The sequence below is a fragment of the Macrotis lagotis genome, chromosome 6 (genome assembly GCF_037893015.1).
Source record: "Macrotis lagotis isolate mMagLag1 chromosome 6, bilby.v1.9.chrom.fasta, whole genome shotgun sequence".
Lineage (NCBI taxonomy): Eukaryota > Metazoa > Chordata > Mammalia > Peramelemorphia > Peramelidae > Macrotis > Macrotis lagotis.
The window spans coordinates 69273191-69294913 of NC_133663.1; the positions used below are offsets into that span (position 1 = coordinate 69273191).

At 39.7% G+C, this 21723-nt stretch overlaps 1 protein-coding gene across 10 annotated transcripts in view; it reads left to right on the forward strand.

Moving 5' to 3' along the window:
- Window positions 1–21723, forward strand: part of TNS1 (tensin 1) — a 324376-nt gene that overhangs the window by 55232 nt on the left and 247421 nt on the right. For all 10 annotated transcript variants that reach the window (XM_074191391.1, XM_074191392.1, XM_074191394.1 and 7 more), the window contains exon 2: window positions 16012–16126. Coding sequence is in view for 3 of the 10 variants with exons in the window: in XM_074191393.1 (XP_074047494.1) it covers window positions 16012–16126 (115 nt within the window). In the remaining 7 variants the exon portion in view is untranslated. The remainder of the gene's footprint in view (window positions 1–16011; window positions 16127–21723) is intronic.

Genomic DNA, 21723 nt, shown 5'->3' on the forward strand with positions numbered 1-21723 from the left:
CTTTCTCTTTTCCCTCTCTCTTTCCTTCCCTTTCCTTCCTCTCTCTTCTTTCTCTTTTTTCCTCTTCCCCCCCCTTTCCTTCTTTCTTCCCTTTCTTTTTTCTCTCCTTTCCTTCAATTAGAATATGTGGAAGGGAACTGGGAATGGGTCTGCTGCCCATATGGTCCAGGTAATTTCCTTCATTCTTGGGCAGAGTTTTCTGGGACTACAAAATAGAGTTGGGCAAGTCTTGCTTCAGGAACTGTGGTAGGGATGGAATGGGGAAATGAGTGGAGGCAGTAGGGGAGGGCAGAGGGAAAGAAAGATTCCTAGCAGTATGGCCAGACTGCAGGGAGACCCCTACAGAGGGGTTGCCAGACACATCCCCACCCCCTTCTCTCCACGAGTTGGCTGAGAGAAGATCAGAATTGAGGGAAGGTCAGGGAGGTGAGAGAGCTATTGGGGAATAACCTTAGGCAGGGGTTAACTTCAGAGTCTGAAAAAGAGATAGCAGTTTCAGAGTTCTGGTGTCCAGATGTTCAGATACCTCTGCTGGTAGGGTCAGGATATCCCACCTTGTTTACAGGGATGGGGGCTAGGGGAGTGATTTAAAGACTAGAAATTCCCTTCTGTTTGATCCAGGGGGAAGATCAACTTGTTTTGCAGTTGGGATAGTGGAGAAAAATATAACTTAAAGCCACAAGTTTGGTAAAATGGTAATGGGGCAGGGGGACGAGAGGTTGTGATTCTAAGTGTTTTTAACCCATAGGAAAGGTATTGGCAGGGATGGAATCAATGCATTTTGTAGGGCTGGGGAGGAAAGGATTAGGATGGGGGAGGTTGAAGAGGTGGAGTGGGAGGCAGGGGGATGAGAACTGATTAACGGGCTTCAAATCTCTGGGGTACTGCTACACAGAGGCTGGTGAGCAGCTGGTTTTCATCTCCACCAAAGCTGAAACATGAGGAAAAGGGGTTGGCACTTCTGTAATAGGAGGGATGGAGGTTAGACTTCCTGTGCACTCTCTTTCCTTGAAAGTCTTTGAAAGAATAGGAGAGAGCCTCTCACCCTCTTCACCTGCTCCCTACCTCTCAATGTGTAGGGACAACTGGAGGATCCCATTCTGGCAAGGGGATGTTTGAAATAACCCTGGGAGGGTCTGACCAGTCCTTTATGGCCCATCCTGTTCCAAATCAAGAGCTCAAAGTTTGAGATTTCTTTTCCTCTCTGGGTCAGGAGTGTGTCCAGCCCCCTCTAGTCCTATCCCAGAAACCCACAGCTCTTCAGGCCTGATCTTTAGCATCTCTCTCCTTCAGGAAGAGGCTTATTATTTGTTTTTTTTTATTTATTTCTTTTATCAGATGCATCAATAGCCCCTAAAGAAACATGAATTTCCTTAAAAATAAAATCTTTTTCAAAAGTTTTTTTTCTTATTGCTATCTTTTGATTTTATATTGCCTAAATTTTCACCTATATTCCTCCCCCAAGTCCCTTCCAGGAAGTCAATTGCATGAAAAATAATTAAAAAATAAGAGTTAAAAACTAGCAAAACTGATCAGTAAGTTGAAAAAACTCTGACATCATGTATAATATTACATAGTGATGGATCTCCTGTCCTCTATTCCTCCACTGTCAAGGAGTAGGAGTAAGAAAACTGTGTTTTTGTTTTTTTTTGGAGGCGGGGAATCCCTTTCCACTCTAATCCATATTATCTTTCACTGTTGTCCTTAGCCAGGATGGTACCTCCTCTGGGCCTAGATAGAGGTGACTCTTAGTTGAGAGATGACACCTTTAACATTGTGATCCTGGTGTTGATCCATTTGGACCCCTGGCCCCAGAATCTCCATATCTCTTCTTCAGATTTTGTCATTTGCATTTCCATTTGAATGTTACATCTCCTTCCTCAAAAATCAATCTTTTCCAAACTGAGCATATCCAAGTCTTTCCCTCCTAAACCTGGTCCTCTCTGACTTCACTGTTTTGCTCTGATATGATGTAAAAGTTCCTCCAGGGCAAGAACTATTTTATTTTGTCAGCACCTGGCATCCAGTAGGTGCCTAATAAATGCATGTTTATTGTTTGTGGCACCATCTAGTCTCCCATATTCCCACTGTTAGGGCCATCTTTTGGCCTTTGGTCTTCTTTACCTCTCTCTTATATTTACCAAGCCTTGGTGACACCATCTCTCCTACCCAACACATTCTGTTACCGCTGTAGTGTAGGACCTCTTTCCTTATTCATTCTCTAGACCATTTACTACAATACAGCTTCCTTGAGGATCACAGATTCTGAAGTTGAGGTCAGATCTGGAAGTAATACTTAAGAGATCATCTAGCTTAGCCTCCTCATTTTATTTTATTTTTAAACACATCTTATGCTTTTTTGTTTTTATAGCAGTCATTTCTAGTTAGTTCTTTAGTTCTTTCTTCTCCAACTCCTATGTCCAGTGGCAGTCTCTTGTTACAAAGAAATTTAAGAAACTTCATCAGAACCAGTTTCCTCATCTGGCAATATACTCAACATGGCACCTTATGAAGGAATAATAACAATAACAATTGATATAATACTTTAAAAGATTTGACAAAGAAAAGCTATTACATTGTAAAAGTTAGCAAAATATTAAAAATTTATGGCCAACAATTTATCTTTACATATACATAAATATTTACATACATATGGTATATACAGCATTATATATATATGTACACACATACATATGATATTCCTTGCTCTTTCTCATATTAGTCATGTTTCCTAACTTCTGATCTTTTTTCCCTCAAATAAAATATGATGGATTTGAAATTATATTGCATTTAAGACTTTTAGTAACAGCCATCTTACATCTTACATAAATTTAACCTTTTATCTTCATGACAACCCTTATCCCTCTGTTACAGAAGAGGAAACTAAGATTGAGAGAGTAAGTGATTCTCCCGAGGTTGCACAGTTAGTAAGGGTCTGAGATCAAATCTGAATTTGTCTTTCTCACTGGAGGTCTTAGCTCTTTATCAACTATGTCACTTAGATGCAGGGCTTTTAAAATCACTTGTTAATCCAGTAAAGAGTCCTGGAAAATCCAATCAGTCTAGGGGGAGAGAATTCTCCCTTTTTGACTCCTGTTAGACTCCCTTGGACTAGGGTAGATATATTACAACTAAATACTTTATTTTACACTTTAGAGATTAGCCCTTCATTCAATCTCTTCATTTTAAAGAGGAGAAACTGAGTGTGAATTGAAGTTACTTGACTAAGGTCACAGAGGTAATGAATGAGTCAAGATTTGACTCCATGTCCTATGAGACCAGACAAAGTTTAGGCTTTTTCCTGAGAGTTGATTGCAGCCCCTGCATTTTACAGATGGAGTAACTTGTGCAGGATCTCATAAATTGTAAATGTCAAAGGTGAGATTTGAAACCAGGTCTTCTGAATTCAAAGCTGGATTCTCTCTCTCTCTCTCTCTCTCTCTCTCTCTCTCTCTCTCTCTCTCTCTCTCTCTCTCTCTGGTTTTTGCAAGGCAAATGGGGTTAAGTGGCTTGCCCAGGGCCACACAGCTAGGTAATTATTTTAGTGCCTGAGACCGGATTTGAACCCAGGTACTCCTGACTCCAGGGCTGGTTCTTTATCCACTATGCCACCTAGCTGCTCCTCTTTCTTTTTTCTTAATAGTATTTTATTTTTTTCCAATTACATGTAAAGTTAGTTTACAACATTCATTTTTTGTAAGATTTTGAATGCTGAAATTCTTTCTACACAGTATTTCCAAATTCTACTGTGTCTTTCCTCCAATTCATCCCTCAGACTACTTTCCAAATAATTTATTTTTTTCTGGTCATATCTCACTCCTCTGCTCAAAATCTGTGCATACAATAAAGTTTAAACTCTTCTTCCTGGCATTAAAATAGTCTGGTGGCACAGTGTATAGAGCACTGGCCTTGGATTCAGGAGGATGGGAGTTCTAATTCAACCTCAGACACTTGCCACTTACTAGCTTTGTGACCTTGGACAAGTTACTTAACCCCGATTGCCTTATGTCCAGGACCATCTCCAGTGGTTCTGATTCATATCTGGACCCTGGACCCAGATGACTCTGGTGGAGAAAGTGAGGCTGATGACTTAGCACTGCACCTCCTCACTCAAATCCAATTCCTGTGCTTGTCATGGCTTCACCTCCCTGATGTTGTGGTCTTCTTCGAAAATGAAGGACAAACATTAAGCAAGAAAGATAGCAAGATGCTATCTCTTTCATGTGCTCTCTGCTCGAGGCAATCTACCATTCCCCACGTGCATTCTATTCTTTCTCATCTCTCTGCTTTTGCCTTAGTTTCCTAAGCTTGGAATGGCTATTTCTTTCAGAGACAGAGAGAGAGAAACAGAGAGACAGAGAGAGAGAGACAGAGAGAGAAACAGAGAGAGAGAGAGAAACAGAGAAAGACAGAGAGAGAGACAGAGAGAGAGCGAGACAGAGAGAGTGAGACAGAGAGAGAGAGAGAGAGAGAGAGAGAGAGAGAGAGAGAGAGAGAGATGGGCATTTAATTTCATTTAATTTCTTAGGTTTAGGAGGTTTCTATTTTATACCTGGGACCCCTTAGTCAGTCAGGTGAAGCTTATGACCCCATTCTCAGAAGAATGTCTTTAAAACTATAATGCATAGGTGACAAAGGAAAGTGGTTGTATTGAATGCAATTATCAAAATTTTATATTTTACAGATTCTGAGTTTATGGACTTCCTGAAATTCATCTATTGATGTATTGGGGGTCAATGAACTCCAGATTAATAGTCCCTGTTCTATGGAGACAGATTGGTAACTGCTCTGAAATACATGGTTTTAGGGAGTTTCAGCAACTTGTCCAGGGTCACTCAGCCATTATATATGTGCATGACATAGGTCTGCTGGACTGAAAGTCTGAACCTCTATAGACTCTTCTAGGCTGCTTAATCTGGGTAGGTGTCTCAGTCCCCATTAGAATGTAAACTTCAGGAGGGCATGGCTTATATGTAATTTAAAACGTGTATCTTCCCTCTTTACCCCCCTACAGTGTTCTGCTCTAAGTGGATGCAAAATCAAATGACATAATAATTGTAAAGTACAGTATACTGTACTTTACAATTATTATGTCATTTGACTATTATTATTATATAGTATTATTATTAGTATAATATTATTACATAATATTATATAATATTATTTAGTAGGAGCTTAATTAATGCTTGTTTCCCCCCTTCTCTTCCTTCTCTCCCTTAAGTGTACAACTGAGGACCAGATTGAGGGTACTGTACAGCGTCTTCCTTCCCTCCTCCTTCATTCTAGACTTCAGCTCAGTTGAGTTTGGAGGTAGAAAAGTCAGTAGTCAAAGAGGAGAGGTGGACTCACAGTCTCTGAGTTTAGCATAATATGTTTCTCTGGATTTGCTATCAGGAGAACTGGACTCATACACTGATTGGAATCACTACTTGTGTGACTTGAAATGAGTCATTTCATTCTTTAAACCTCGGTAAACTTGATAATAAAATGAGGTGGGATGATCCAATCTAAACCCACTGTCCGAAGTTGCTTAGGGTCTTATTCCAGTGCCCCATCCTAGAGCCCTGTAAAACTGAGACTAACAATTAACTGAGAGGGTCTCAAGATAGGATTTAAAAGTCAGTGATGAAGTTGATGGAGAAGTGTAAGCAATGCCATAGAAGGTGGGATTCCTGGAGTCTGTCACTGACTACTCAGACCAGCATCTTTGAATGGACCACAATTTTTTTCCCCTTTAATCTTGGGTTTCTGAACCCTCTCCTTAGCATCTCTCAATCCCTTTTCTTTTCTTCTCCTTTAGCCACTTTCTCTTTGTTCTCAAGGTCCCCCTAGAGTGAGTTCCCGGGCCTTACTCCTGCTCACTTCCCAAAATGACTCCTCTCCTCATTTTCCATTGAGATGCCCATCTCAGCCTGGCTCCATCAATGCCTTTTCACAGCTCTTGTCTTACTCTGGCCAGTGACCTCTCATCTCCTTGCCTTTCTTAGCATTCCTGATGTTTTGTCTGTGTGTGTGTGTGTGTGTGTGTGTGTGTGTGTGTGTGTGTGTGTAGCAACAAGTCGTTTCTTCAATGGATAAGCTTTAATACAAGTAAGATGAATGGGATCATAGAGAAAGTCCACAATTGATGACTTAAAGATATCAATTCTCTTCCCCAGTTTAGGAACAAATCAAGGCTCACCTAGAGGAATAATTACTGTAGGGTCTGTCTGAGATCAGTTTAGCTCCATTCTTCTTTTCTGGTGGCTTGTAATGGGGTTATGAGAACCAACCCCCTACTTGCAGCATAGCACACTTCTTTCTTGAATGTCTGTTTAAACTATATTGTTGCAGCTTTGCCCGATCTCACAGCATGTTCTGATGACTCTTAGGAGGCCAACATATCATTTCATTTTAGTCTCAGTTTCCTCTAATGAATCAGTGTATTTTCTCTCACTACCTCTCCCCTTCCTGTTTTCATTCAATCCAATAAACATTTCTTAAACACAGCTGTCAAAGTGATACTCTTGAAGAAAAGATCTGACTATGTCATTTCACTGCTCAATAAACTCTACTGGTTCCCTATTACTTGTGGGATCTAATACAAGTGCCTCTCTTGGGCATTTAAAGTCCTTTACCAGCTGGCTCCAACCTGCCTTAACCAGGCTTATTATATTTTACTACTTTTCTTGTCTTTCATTCATTCTATGGTCCAGCCTAATTGGCCATAATATACAATGCCTAACATGCAGGCATCAAACACATTAGTTTTAATAAATGTTTGAGCTAGGTACTAGAGAGTCAATCAATCAATCAATCAGTCAATCAATCATTAATCGGGGGCAGCTAGGTGGGACAGTGAATAGAGCACTGGACCTGAAGCCTGGAGGACCTGAGTCCAAATCTGATATCAGACACTTAATAATTACCTAGTTTCATGACCTTGGGCAAGACACATGATCCCCACCCCCATTGCTTTACAAAAACTAAAAAATAAATTATTAAGCACCTATGGTGTGCCAAAGATAAAATGAGAAGCAACGGCCACCTCTAGGGAACTTCTATTCTGTTCAATGGTCTGGTCCAGCAAATTTGAGGGTATTAACTAAGGGAACAATAATGAACAGAGAAAGTGTGTATGTGTGTTAGCAGTATGCATATGTGTGTGGGCATCTAAGGGGTGGTGATTATGGAAAATGTGGGAAAATTGGAATAACTGCAAGATTTCTATTTGCATTAGATCCAGAAGTGCTTTGGCAGCTTAGACAAAACACAGAATTAGGTATAACTAAATTTGCTAATAAAAGCACGGATTTTAGTATCAAATCTGAAAATACATCAGGCAATAGTTAAAAATTTGCTAATTGAATTTACCAGGAAATGTTTGAAGCTTTCATTACAAAGCAGAGATCTGAGCTTTAAGGCATCATGCATCTCCGAGATCTTGCTGCCCTAGGAGAAATGGTAAGACTATGATAACAGAAGAAATCCTTAACATTAAAGCAAAAAAAAAAAATTCTTGTCCTTGATGCGAAACAGACGCAGGAAGCCTCTTGTTAGGATAAGAAGTTGAAAGGGGGGAAAAAAGGGGGGAAAGTCTTCTACCTCCATTCTCCCCACCCCCTCACCCCCTGGAGAAACAAGAAATAACCCTATAACCAACTGGATACTTTGCAGCACATGTAGCTCTTTCTAATTGTCTCTATTTTTTGTGTGTTTTGAATGAGTCTTTTGGGCTGAAGTTCCCCTTTTCCTTTCGAAAACTGCAGTCCCCCTAGAGGCAGGAATGTGAAATGTGCTTGCCTTTAAGATTTCCCACCCCTTCAACCTTGTCCTCCGGCTACAGGAACTGTACTGATTTGATCCAGCAGATGGTTTTACATCAAAACCTTCCTGTTGCATGGTTCTTGGAAATCTATTTTTTTCTTCTTTAAGGGGAGAAAAGGCCGGCATACCCCTTATCTTAAGCGTTTCATGCTCCATTATGTTCAGTGCCAAATGAGATAAAGTATGCAAAATTATTTGTAGGCCAACTATTATTATTATTACCATTTAAAATTTATAATCCAAATGTTTCCAATTATTTTAATCCCTAGAAAGAAATAATACTCCTTTTTCCTCTCCCCTTCTCCCCCGCCTCTTCTGTAGCCTTGAGAAAGAAGACAAGGGGATGGATGGACTATATCCTATTGTAAAATGGCACAGCCGAGGGAAATGGGGAACCCAAGAAGTCACCTGGTCTGGACCATTTATTTTACATGTGAGGAAAACTGAGGCCTAGAGAAGGAAATTGGTTTTACTCTTAAAATAAACCAGGGGGTGGCTAGGTGGAGCAGTGGGTAGAGCACTGGCCCTGGAGTCAGGAGAACCTGAGTTCAAATCCAAACTCAGACACTTAATAATTACCTAGCTGTGTGGCCTTGGGCAAGCCACTTAACCCCATTGCCTTGCAAAAACCTAAAAAAAAACCCAACAAAAATAAGCCAGTTAAGTGACCAAACTCAGGGGAAATGAAAAAGCCAAGGCAATGGGGAAATAAAAAAATGAGGAAGCAAGTTCTGTTAACTGGTTAACCATCTTGATCTGATCTTTACCTGTATAAAAGTTCCCTCTTAGATATCCCTACCTAGTGAATATCCAGCCTTTAAGATAGAGTGATATTAGGCAAGATCACTTTCTCTGCCTGGGTCTCAGTTTCCCTACCTGAAAAATAAAGGAGTTGGTCTAGGTGATCTATAATGCTGCTTCAATTTTTAAATTTTTTCACCTTAAAATCTCCAAGACATAGGATTTGGAATAAGAACCCCTAGGACTGGAACCTGACTCATCATTGATACCAGTTGTGTGACCCTGGGCAGATTACTTTACCCCTCTGAAAAAACAGACTTTACTTCTGTGAAATGAGGATAGTATCCAAGATAGTGCTTCCCTCAGAGTATTTGTGAGCAATGCACTTGGATAAATTCCTTTAAAAAGTAAATTGTTATTGGAGGGCAATGGAGGCAAATTGGTCTCTCCCCTTTCCTGGAACTTGATGAAAATGTCTGGGAAGAAAGGGAGACCACCCTGTCTTATGGTAAGACATTGGAGGAACTTGATTTCTTGAGGCATCCTCCTGGGAACCCCTTGATCTCAGGACTGTTCTGTCTGAAGTTAACACAGGTTGGCTTTAGCAGTATGTATTTAGCCACAGGAAGCTGAGGGGGAAAAAATGACTAGACAGGCTGAAGAGCCAGCAGGGGACTTGGGGATTGAAGGACATTCTTTCCCATCCATCACCCCCTACTATGTCTCCTTATGGGATTGGGATGGTATGTGGAAGAACAGACTCTCATCCTTTCATAGCAACGGACTGTTTCCAAGGCTCCCAACGTAGTTCCACCCTCAACCACATAACCACTGCCTTCACTACTGGGAACAAACATCTGGCGGGCAGGTTTGGCTGGGAGAGACAGGGAGGAAGAAAGGAGAAGAGAGGTCCTTCCTAAGAGCTAGGAAACCTCTCATGATAGTTTGGGTAAGTCATTTAATCTCCCTATCCCTCAGTTTCCATATTTGTAAAATGGAAACAATAACATTTGCTTCCTTCAAGCTGCATTCAAAGTCCCTTGTGTCAATTATTTCCAATTTATCCTATCTGTAGCTTGTTTGTATGTAGTAATTTGTATGTTGCCTCTGTTGTTAAATTATGAACTTCTTAAGAGCAGGGACTGTATTTTACTTTTTTTCTGTAACACTAGCATTTGGCATAGAGTGAGGTATCTAAAAATGTTTATTGACTGTCTCACAGGAACCAAATGAAAGTATGGGTCAAAGAGTTAGAGTTCAACTTCTCCATTTAAAATTTAAAATAATTTCAGTTTACATCACCTTCTTTATCAAATACATCTCTTTCCTCTCACCTAACCAGAGATGTATCCCAGTAATAAATAATGAAAAATAAAAAAGGCAATTCAGTAAAACTGACCAATACATTAATGAAGACTGCAGTATCTGCATGACTCCACATCCCACATCCTCTGTAGTTGCAAAGGAGGGAGGGATGCACCTTTCTCATTTTATCTTCAGGGTGAAACTTAGTCATTATAATCAGAAAGCTTTCAAAGTTATTGTTGTTGCTCTTTCATTTAAATGATCACAGTTTTTACTTCCATAGTTTTCCTGGTATGACTGACTTTTCTTTGCATCAGTTTATATAAGTCTTCCTTTACTTTTCTATATCCTTTATGATCACAGTATTCCATTACTTCCATATATCACAATTTACTTATCTATTACCCATTTGGTGGGCATTTACTTGGTTTCTGGTTCTTTGTTATTATAAAAAATATTTCCACAAATATTCTCCTACATGTGGGACCTCTATTCTTTTTCCTGTTGGCTTCTGTACCTAATAGTAGAATCTCTGCCAACTTCTTAATTTTAAAGAAAAGACTGAGGCCACAGAAGTTAAGTGATTTGTGCTGCAAATCTTCAAATACCATGTAATTATCAGTTTTTTCATCTATAATGATAAAATTGGTTTAGTAAACTCTAAGAATCCTTTAATCTATAGATCCTAAATTCTTATGGATGGTGACTTATAATTGAATTATCTGCTTCCATAACCAACCCCTCCTCCCTGAACTGCTCTCTCTCTCTCTCTCTCTCTCTCTCTCTCTCTCTCTCTCTCTCTCTCTCTCTCTCTCTCTTTCATCTATATCCCTTGGCTCTGAATAGATGTAGTCTGTAAGGTTCAAGGTTCAAAGAGGCCACGTGTATACTGGAACTTTGCCTTAGGAATTGAGTAATGGGAAAAGGACTGAGAAAGTTTCAGAACCTTGGAAATTTGGGGTTAGATATGAATGATTTATGTCCACTGCTCTTGGCCAAGGACATTCTTAAGTGGAGGGTTTGAGGACATAGACAAGTTAGTTGCATCAGCCTAAAGGCTGATATTCATTTTGGGTCCCTGTTCTCCTCCTTGTTTAGTGGTTGACAGGATGATGAACATTCCCCCCATCCCCAGACTATTTCTCATTAGTTCTAGCCTAGTCATCCTATGAGTAGATTAGTAATAATAACTCCCATTTCTATAATGCTTTAAAATTTACAAAACATTTTACTCCAAACAACCCTGTGAGCAAGGTAGTGCAAGGATTATTACTTCTATTTTACCTATGAGGAAACTGAGGGTATGGAAAATCAAGGTAATTGTTGTGTCACACAGCTTGTAAGTATTTGAACCAGATTTCCAACCCAAATCTGATAAAGCAGGAGTTTTTAATATGAGATCCATGAATCTGTTACAAAGGTTTTATATGGTTAATTATTTTGGTATAATTGGTTTTTGTCTTCCTGAATATTTTATTTTATTCATTTAAAAGCTTTGTTCTGAGAAAGGGTCCATAGACTTTATTCACCAGGCTGCCAAATGGGTTTAAGACTCCTTGTTTTTAGATCTTCAATTCTAAAATTTTTTTGAATATTATTTTATTTTTTCCAATTGCATGCAAAGATAGTTTTCAAAATTCATCTTTTTGTAAACTTTTTAGTTCTAAATTTTTCTACTACCTTCTTTTTCCTCTCCCCTCCCCATGAGAGTAAGCAATCTGATATAAGTTATATGTATGCAATCATGTTTAACATTTCCATATTAGTCAAATTGTGAAAGAAGAATCAGAACTAAAGGGGAAAAACATCTGGATGTGGATGGCATTTTTCATTATGAGTCTTTTGGAATTGTTTTTGATCACTGAACTGCTGAGAGGAGCTAAGTCCATCATGGTTGATCATCACACAGTGTTGCTATTAATGTGTACGATGTTTTCCTGCTCACTTCACTTAGCATCAGTTCATACAAGTCTTTCCAGGCTTTTCTGAAGCCCACCCACTCATTATTTTTTACAGAACAATGGCATTCCATCACATTCTTATACCACAATATGTACATTTCCCCAATTGATGGGTATCCCCTCAATTTCCATTTCTTTGTCACTACGAAGACCAGTTCTAACATTTTTTTTTTATGGATTTGTGGTTATGTGGGCTGTTGGCTATGGTGTACATTTTTCCAGGAGTGTGTCTCTAGCACTCAGTGTTAATGGACTGATCTGGGAAACTATAAGATTAGCTTAGTCATCAGGGAAAGACTAGAGAAAATCTCCCTAGCCTTGTGTTCTCCTGTAGTCACAGGAACTCCAGGGTTTTTGGAGTGAATCAGGGCTCATGCTTTCTTTAGTCTTCCAGAAGCTGAAAAAGTGAGCTCCAGAATCTTCCTTTCTCTCTTCACTCCCATTGCCCAACACCCTTTATACCATGCCAGTCCTTGGGTCTAGGCTGCTTGTGGTTTACTTTGGGTTACCCCCCCCCATGTACTTTATGTGATAGCTCTAGTAATAGAAGGAGAAGGGAGCAGGGCAAAGTCTTGGACACAGAACCTAAGGGTAGTTAGAAGAACAGAGAGCCCAGAGAATTCAGTACCCAACAACCTAATGTTGACCAAACAAAAAGACAAAAGTTAAAAAGGATATTAATTTGGTGACTTTATGAATTTGCATGGAGGTCACTTCAGATAAAGAAATTAACTCAGAAGGTCCCTAGTTCCTCTGCCCCCAACCAGTCCACTCATTTCCATTCTAAGCCTTGATAAACGTTGGCTTAACTCAATCAGGAGCAATGGAAGCTTCGACTTTGTGTTACCTACCTCACAGAGTTGTTGTGAGGACTAAATATGAAAATGCATACCTGGTGTTGAGAAACATTAATGTGTCATAGAGACATCAAAAGTTATTTTTTTATCAATATTTGGAGAGCCCTGAGATTTCATTCATCCTTGAGGAAGGAGACTTCCTTTATCAATGCAAATCTGCAATTGTCCTTGAACTTCTGGGTTTAGAGGCTCCTCTGGGAAACACCTTTACCAACATCCTAAAGTCAATTCAGGTTGGAAATGGGACTCTCACTTGGTCTTGCTGTGAATAGAGTGATCGACTCTCTAAATCTCAAGTATCGTTTTTGTGGTTCAGTCACTTCGGACTCTGCGTGACCCAATTTGGGCTTTTCTTGACAAATATCCTGAAGTAGTTTGCCATTTCTTTCTTTGACTCATTTTACATATGAGAAAACTGAGGCAAATAGGCTTAAACGATTTACCCAGGGTTATAGAGCTAATAAGAGTCTGAGACAGATTTGAACTGAGCAAGAGGAAAAACGTTTTGACTGCAGACCTGGTGCTATGCACTATGGCACCACCTAGCTGCTCTTCATGTATATTATCAATATTATTCCTCTAAACTGCTCCAGTACTTCGTATCCTGATGATAACCTTGGGCTCTTGAAGGTGATACCATTGGAGTAGAGGGGAAACTTGCAGGTTCTACCAAGTTAGAATGTTACAGGTATAAAGATGGACAATATGTCTGCTGTTTGGAGAGCAAGCTACTTAAGTTTGGAGAGGTCTAGGTGACAATGGGCTCTAGAATTGAGAAGAGAGGTGTTTAAAGCCATCAAAAACTTCCAGACATGTACAATCCTCATCTATGTATTCTCTCTCAGTCTCAGTTTCCTCATCTGCAAAAGAAAGATAATAATAGCATTGACTTCATAGGATTGTGAGGATCCAATGTGATAATAGACATAAACCACTTTCAAAACCTTACAAATAATACACTAATTAGATATTATTATTATCTAAAGGGAGGAAGAAGGAATTTTTTTCCTCATCTTTAAAATGGGGATAATAAGAGAACCTGTCTCCCAGAGTTGTCATGAGATCAAATGAGATATTTGTAAACCCCTTCACAAATCTTAAAAATATTACATAAATGCCAGCTTTTATTTTCCTTTTAAATATTTTTCCAATTATAGGTAAAAATAGTTTACATTTGTTTTTAACAAAATTTGAGTTCTAAATTCTCTCTCTCCTTTCCTTCCTCATTCTCTAAGATAAAAAACTGCTAGCTATTATTCTTATTAACATTACTTAATGAACATTTATTATTAAATTTTTAATTTCTTTAAAAGTAAGTTTTCATTTAATTTTTGAAAGTTTATTTTATTTAATTAATTTCATTTTAAATTTATTTAGTATTTATTTTTTATATTTGTTGCAATTCTTGTAAACCATCTGATATTAATTTTTGAATGGATTGTGATCTATTTGAATAGAGGGACTATATATTTACTGAAAGTACTGAAGTGTTATTCTTACTAGTCTAGTCCCCAATATCTTCCTTTTTCTCTGACCATTATTTCTCTTTACCTTTGACTCATTTTTTATTAATGATTCTCTGTTTGCTGCTCTTTGCCCTTCTCTCTCTTTTTCTGTTTTTCTTCCTTTTCTGGTTCTGTCTCTTCTCCCTTCTCCCCCCCCCCCCCATGTCCACCCATCTCTGTGACTCAGTCAATTTTACCCTGGCTCTGAGCCAGGAGGCCTTGGAAGATGAATCCTAAGTACACTTTAGATTTATGAGACACAGGGGTGGTTTGAGGCTGAGCTGGACTCCACCCCTTCCCCAAAAGTCACGAGAAGTTTTCCTTCCTCCACTCATGTTGGGATTCCCTGTCATCAGGAGATGACCCACTGAGAGGAACTGGAAACTTAAAGAGGCCCCTGAAAATTTAAAGAGGATGTGGAACCTATTTAGAAAAAAAAAAGAAGTGGTTGGGAAAATCTCAGTATGGAAGGATGATGGGACTTGGAGAGGATTTATCTCTGAACTGGATTCCAAGTGTTGGGATAATAGACTGTGCTGGCCCCTGCTGATATGTTTGGGAAATGACTAGAATAGCCAAGGAATGGAAAATTCTTTCCACTGGGAAGTACGGGAGATGAAGGAAAGGAAGCCAGGATTTAAGAGTGGGAAAGGAACTTAAAGGCCTCTTTTCTAACAGCTCAGACTGAGATTTGAATCCAGTACTAAGTCTCCCAGGCTATTGTTCTATCATGTTCCAAAGGGAAGTTGTGGAATTTGGGGATCTTAGCCCAGGAGACATCTCCATTTCTTTGGGTTGCAGGATTGAGGCCAGAGTTTTTAGATCAGGGCTTCTGATGGAATGTTAGATTTAGAAGCTGAAGGTTTTTAGGACTTGAGATCTGGCTCTGCCGATTGGATGACTTTCTGGACCTCACTTTTGTAAAATAAAAGGGTTTATGACCTCTGAGTTCCCTTCAAGGCTCTAAATCCTATAAAACCTATATAAATGGAGCCAGTTTGCTTCTCATGGGGTAGCTGAATCCTCTTCAAGTGGGAACTTTCACCATTTCTTTGTTCAAAAGAAAAAAAGAAAAACTAGTCTCAGGCACCTAAGTTGGGCCCCAGGCAGGTCACTTAACCTCTGTCTGCCTTAGTTTCCTCATCTGTAAAATGAGGATAATAATAACACTTATCTCCAGTGGTCACTGTGAGGTTCAAATGAAATAAAATTTGTAAAGCTCTTAGAACAATGCCTGGATATACTAGATAATAAATTTTAATTATTATTATTAAATGGTGCCATTTATTTCATAATGTTTTTGTAAGTTTCATAGTGCTACAGAAACATGAGTTGTAGTTTCAGTTTTTAGCCATTCTTTTTTTTAACTTTTGCAAAAGTTTTTATAAATATCATAATTAATAAAGTCCATACTACCTTAAAAATAAAAAAGGTGTTTTACTTTTATTTCAAAACCTTCTAAGACTGAGCAGTCAGGTCATAAGTTAAAGGGACTTTAGAGTCCTACCCCCTGTTTTTATAGTGAGAAAAATGAGGTTGAGAAAAGTTAAGTGATTGACCCAAGGTTATACAGATTGTAAAGCCAGAATTCAAGCCCCGGTCCTCCGATAGGAAGTAAATTCAGTGTTCTTCACTACTCAGTGACCCTCTGCTCCATGGGTCTGAGAATAGGTTTGATTCCAGAACAGTCAGGTAGGAGAATGGGTAATGAGAGCTCCTTTCCACCATTCTTTCCTCTTGCTCCTTTATCCCAGGTGTCTCCTCTGTCCTTCCTCTCTATGCTGTAACCCCTACCCTGGTCTGGACTTAAGACTCTGTCCCTTTCTTTTTTTGCAGCCTGAAGACCTGGAGGCACCCACCACTCACAATTTCAAAGTAAAGACCTTCAAAAAGGTGAAACCTTGTGGAATCTGCCGGCAGGTGATCACTCGAGAAGGGAGCATTTGTAAAGGTGAGTAGAATGCTAGACATTGAAGAGAGGGGGAGGAGGGCAAGGCAGGGTGGGCTAGAAGCCTTTGTAAAGGGCTGGTGGCCCATGAGTGGTTTGGACAGACTCTGGGCTGTCAAAGGGAAGTCATTCCTTCAGAGAATAGGGTCACGCTTTCCCCACTCCCTACTTCCCCTAATGTTACTCGGAATTGTAGGCTCACCATTCCAGTTTTGGGTCTACTATGCATTGACAATCTGGGTGGGTTGGAAGGGCAGGACACCTGGGTAAGACTGGTCAATCCAACTTTGCTTTTGTCTTTTTTTTTTTTAGCAGAAAAAGCACTGGACAGTAGGCTTGGGCTAGACATTTACCTATGTAACTGTGGGCATACTTCAAACTGTCTAAACTACTTCCTTATCTGTGAAATGGTGATAAATACTCGTAAGATTAAAAATTTTATAAATTTTAAAGTGCTATATATATATATATCTGAATAATCGTAATTAGGGAATAACACTTCAACAATTTGAGATGGGAATTTTAGAGCCAAAGTCAATCCAGAAGATTGACAGAACACCTACTTTTTGATAAGATCTTGTCCTAACTTTAAGGTTTTTCACAGAACTTTACCAGCATTTGAACCTTACAATAAAATGATGGTTACAGGCTATTATTGCCCCCATTTTACAAATGAGGAAACCATGGCTCAGAAAAAATTGATAAATTTACTTCTAGTCACATGGTTATGAAGTGTCTGGGACAGGATTTAAATCCAAATTTTCCAGTTGTTTAGTTGCGTCCCATTCTTTGTGACCCTTTGGGGGGTTTCTTGGAAGAAATACTGGAGTGGTTTGCCATTTGTTTCTCCAGATCATTTTACACATGAGGAAACTGAGGCAAACAGGGTGAAATGATTAGCCCTGGGACACATGGCCGAATTGGAACTCAGGTCTTCCTGACTATTGTTTTTTGTTTTTTGCTTTTGAAGAAGACCATGACATCAGGGAGGTGAAACCATCACATGCAAGTGAATTGGATTTAAGTGAGGGAGAATTGTGCAGTCACCAGCCTCATTTTCCAATCACAAAGTCTGGAGCTTCTCATGTTTTTCACTCTCTATATTATAACTCGTAGTCTACTTATTTGTGTATTATTTGTCTACCTTGATAGTAAACTCCTTGAAGTCATGGGCTGGTTTTTTTTTTTTTTTTGATTTTGTTTTCCCTCATTCAGTAGGGTCACCGGAGATAGTATGCACTTAATGCATTTTTGTTGAACTAAATTGCAAACAAAAAGATCATTGTCCCAATCATGATACAAGGAAGAGAACACTTGTATTTGTGGATAATTTCAGTTCCTGAGAGTGGCCACGTGGTGGTGGTGTCCTTCCAAAAGTCTTGGTTGGGAGACTTGGGTTATTGAAGTCCTAAGGATAATGTCACAACTGTAAAAAAGAGACTGACACTTTCTTGAATTATTTGCCCCTTGACTTTTGTGTGAAATTGTATAGATATAAGACCATGAGACCCTACCACTCTCCATTGGGTCCCTCTCCTGTCCTTCTCTCATTGCCCTCCCTAGTCCCTGGTCCCTCTCATCCCCCCATTACCTTATCAACTTCCTATCAATATACCTCTGGATGGAAAGTACTTTAGTATAGCACTGGATGGAAAGTACTTTAAAGTCAATACCTCTGGCAAAGAAAGGATTTGGGTAGTAGAGTAAGAAAATAAGTCCTGGATGAATGTCCCTGAAGCTCCAGCTTCTGCCCCAGGAGTCACCTTGTAAATAGCTGGTGTGAAGTGGGAATCACCAGAAAACCAGTGGTCAGGCTGGTTTGGACACTCTTGGATGAGCTGTAGAAGAAGTGGGGATAATGAGGGGATGGGAAGGCAGTGGCATCAGGGAGATGGTACTCTTCCCTCAAAGGTCTTGCTCAGTATGGGGCTCCTGATGCTAAAAGGAAGGTGGAAAAGGAGACCCAAATTCTGTCTTCACTAGATCCATGCAGTCAGCTCCAAGGAAACTCTAATCTACAAAAGAAAAACAAAAAAAAAACCTTAGCTTGGGGTTCAGGTTGGGGTGGCAGAGGTGCTCTTGAGTAGCCCATCAGGATGGGAGAACTGTGTGACAATTAAAGCTTCATAGAATGTTAGAGCTAGCAGAGGTCGTTTAGTCTGACACCTTCCAGACCTGGAGGATTTGCCAGAAACTCAGACTTTGTCTTTGAGGCAGAGATCATAGAATTATTTAGGCACCAGTATGTTCACAGAATGTAGATCAAAGGGACATTAGAGGTCATATGGTTAGAATCTTTCTTTTAGGCTGGGGAAACCAAGGCACAGGTAGTTACTTGAGTAGAAAGGAGCAAAGTTAGTTGGTCAGATGGATAAATAGATGGGTAAACAGATTTATTGAATACCTTCTCTTTAGTAGGCACAGAGAAAGGCAAAGAAGATAGTGCTTGTCCTTAAGGGGATTATATTCTAATGGAGGAGGACACTTAGCAGAGAGTCAAAACAGGGAGGGAGCTTGGGGAAAGAAACAGGAGCAAGATACTAGGTGAGGGGAAAAAGGAAAACACAGTGAGTCCAGGGGTGAATAAGGTAAAAGATTTTTGGATTCCTTCCTTAAAATTATGGTCTCAAGAGGCTACTAGGTGGCGCAGTGGATGGAGCACTGGCCCTGGAGTCAGGAGTACCTGAGTTCAAGTCTGACCTCAGACACTTAATAATTACCTAGCTGTGTGGTCTTGGGCAAGTCGCTTAACTCCATTGCCTAACAAAAAACAAAAAAAAATGGTCTCAGGGAGGGAGTTACCAATCAAGAAAGCAGGGTTTCAGAGTAGAGGTTTTCCTAGAGAGGCAAGAATTCAAAATTACCACAAAAACAAACCAAAAAAACCTTAGTTGGGAGTTCAGACTGGGGTGAAAGAGTTGTTCTTGAGCAGTGAACTACTCTTGAGCAGTGGGTTAGGGTTAGGGAGCTGTGTGAAGACCTCCCAGGTTGTCGATTAAAACTTCATAGCTTGTTAGAGCTGGAGGAGATAGCAGAGTTCATTCAGCCTGACAACCTCCAGACTTGAAGGATTTGCTCGAAGTTCAGAGTGTCTTTGACCCAGAGATCACAGTATTACTTAGGCAATAATAGGCTCATAGAATGTTCTAGAACAAAGGTACATGTTCCTTTGACTGTACTGTCTGTTTACCACAGGGGTTCAAGTCTGCTCCAAAGAGATGTGCTCCTACTCTCATATAGTTTCCTCAAATACTTTGTGCTCCTCATATATTTGTCATATACTAATTTATATGAGTCTGTAGATTGTAGATTGTAAGCAGGGGCTTATTAATTCTTTTTGTATCTGACCAGTCTCCCCACTCTCCTCCTTTTTCCACCTGCCCTCTGCCCCCAGCAGTTAATACTCAAGGTATTTTATATGTTTCCCCTAATAACTCATAATTACCACATTTTCCCTCACAATGACCTTGGGAAGTTGGAAATGAAATTATTATTTTTTGAACCCATGTTTCTTGTGCTTCCAGGTCCTAATGTTTCCCCAATCCAATATGTTGCCACTCTCATAGTGAACCTTTAATGTAGCTTTTACTTTAAAAGAAAGACAACCGAAAAAAACGTAGGTAGGGGTTAAGGATAGGATTTGGGGACGGTGGTTCTTCAGGTGGGGTAGGAGAGAGCTATGTGAAGACTTCCCAGGTTGTTAATTAAAGATTAGAATATTTGAGCTGGAAGAGATAGCAGAGGTCATTTTCCAGATCTGGAACATTTGCTGGACTCTCAGTCTTTGGCTCTGGGGCAAAGATCATGGGATCATGTAAGCAACCACAGGCTCAGAATGTTGCAGCTTGAAGAGAATTTATACCATCTAGTTCAAACCCTTCTACTAGTTTGAAGGAACTAGGGCACAAGCAATCACACAGTTGGTAAGGAGCAATCCAACAGTACTACTTTGAGTGGAATCCAAGTCCATTCTAGTGGTTGGGATTATTTTTAGTAATGGCAAATGTGTCACTTCTTGGTCTTCTTACATACATGTCTCTGTTTCTCTTTATTATTTACCGAACGCTTTCACACCCATTCTCTCCTTTGATTTAGTCCACAGGGCAGGTATTTTTTTTTTTTTTTTATAAAGGAGGAGACTGGACACTGGCAGGTTTCAAGGTTACTTGGCTAGAAAGTTAAGAAGTCCCACAGATGAGGAGCCAGGACCCTGAATTCTGGTGAAGACAGGTCTCCTGCTTCTCTCTCTTCTATTCCTATCTCCCATAGGATGTTTCTCTGTGCCCTGTAAAAGTGAATGAGGCATAGAATGGAGAAAAGAATTACCTAGTCACAGTTGTATAATATAAAGTAGATTGGACACATTTTTATAATACCAACTCTTTGAGTAGAATCTCTTGAGATGGTTGGTCATCATGTGTGGTGTCACCATACCCTATCATGACAGGTGGGCTAGTGCCCCACCCCATGACAGGTGGGGTTATGGCCACTTGTCCTCTATTTAAATCCACTTACAGCCAGTGTTCAGAGACATAGTTGATGTCCTTGTAGAGATATGTTGTCTTGCCCCTACCCCGCCATAATATTTTTTTACAAGGCAATGAGGTTAAATGACTTGCCCAAGATCACAGAGCTAGGTAATTATTAAGTGTCTGAGGTTGGATTTGAATTCAGGTCCTCCTGACTCCAGAGTCAGTGAGCTATCTACTGTGTCACCTTGTTGCCCCAGAAGAACTATTTAAGATGACCAGGACACTTCTGGGCACATTCCCCTTTTAATCTTTCAAAGAAAAGAATTGAGGTGCTGGAATGATTTGGTTGGTAGAGAAAGACAGGTTTAATTCAGTCATGGTCTTCATTTCTGTAACATACTTTTTGTGAAAAAAAGTTTTCTTTTTCTTTAATTTTTTTTGTTGCTTTAAATTCAACATTTAATGCAAACACCAATTTGCCAACCAATGACTAAATTGAATCTCTAATACAAACTCCTAAATTAGAACCATTTACAACTATCTGTTTTTTACCTACAAATGGAAAAGGATCCAAATAAGCTGAAACTATACTGGAGGGAGTGCAGAAAGGCTACTACTTTTCATATGCTGAGAGTTATAATTTTTGAGGGAGGCTGAGAATCTTATTATACTTAGATACCCATCTGTCTGGGCTAGAGTTGGCACCTGTCAATATCCCTAGAAAACAGAGGAGGAGATCCTAAGTTTTTTTTTTTTTTAGGTTTTTGCAAGGCAATGGGGTTAAGTGGCTTGCCCGAGACCACATAGCTAGGTAATTACTAAGTGTCTGAGTCTGAATTTGAACTCAGGTACTCCTGACTCCAGGGCCTGTGCTCTATCCACTGCACAACCTAGCTGCTCCGAGATCCTAAGATTTTGATCTGAAATTCTTGGAGATCATCTGGTCCAATCTAGTCTCCTTTTACATTTGAGGAAACTGAGGCCCAGAGAGAGACAGCTATTTTTGCAAGGTTGAATAAGAAAAGAGCCAGTAGTTTAGTTTAAGCTCAGGTCTTCAACTGTAAGTCCAAATTTCTTGCACTATACCCAAGTGTATACTGACTTCAGGAGCACTGAGTAGCCCCTGGA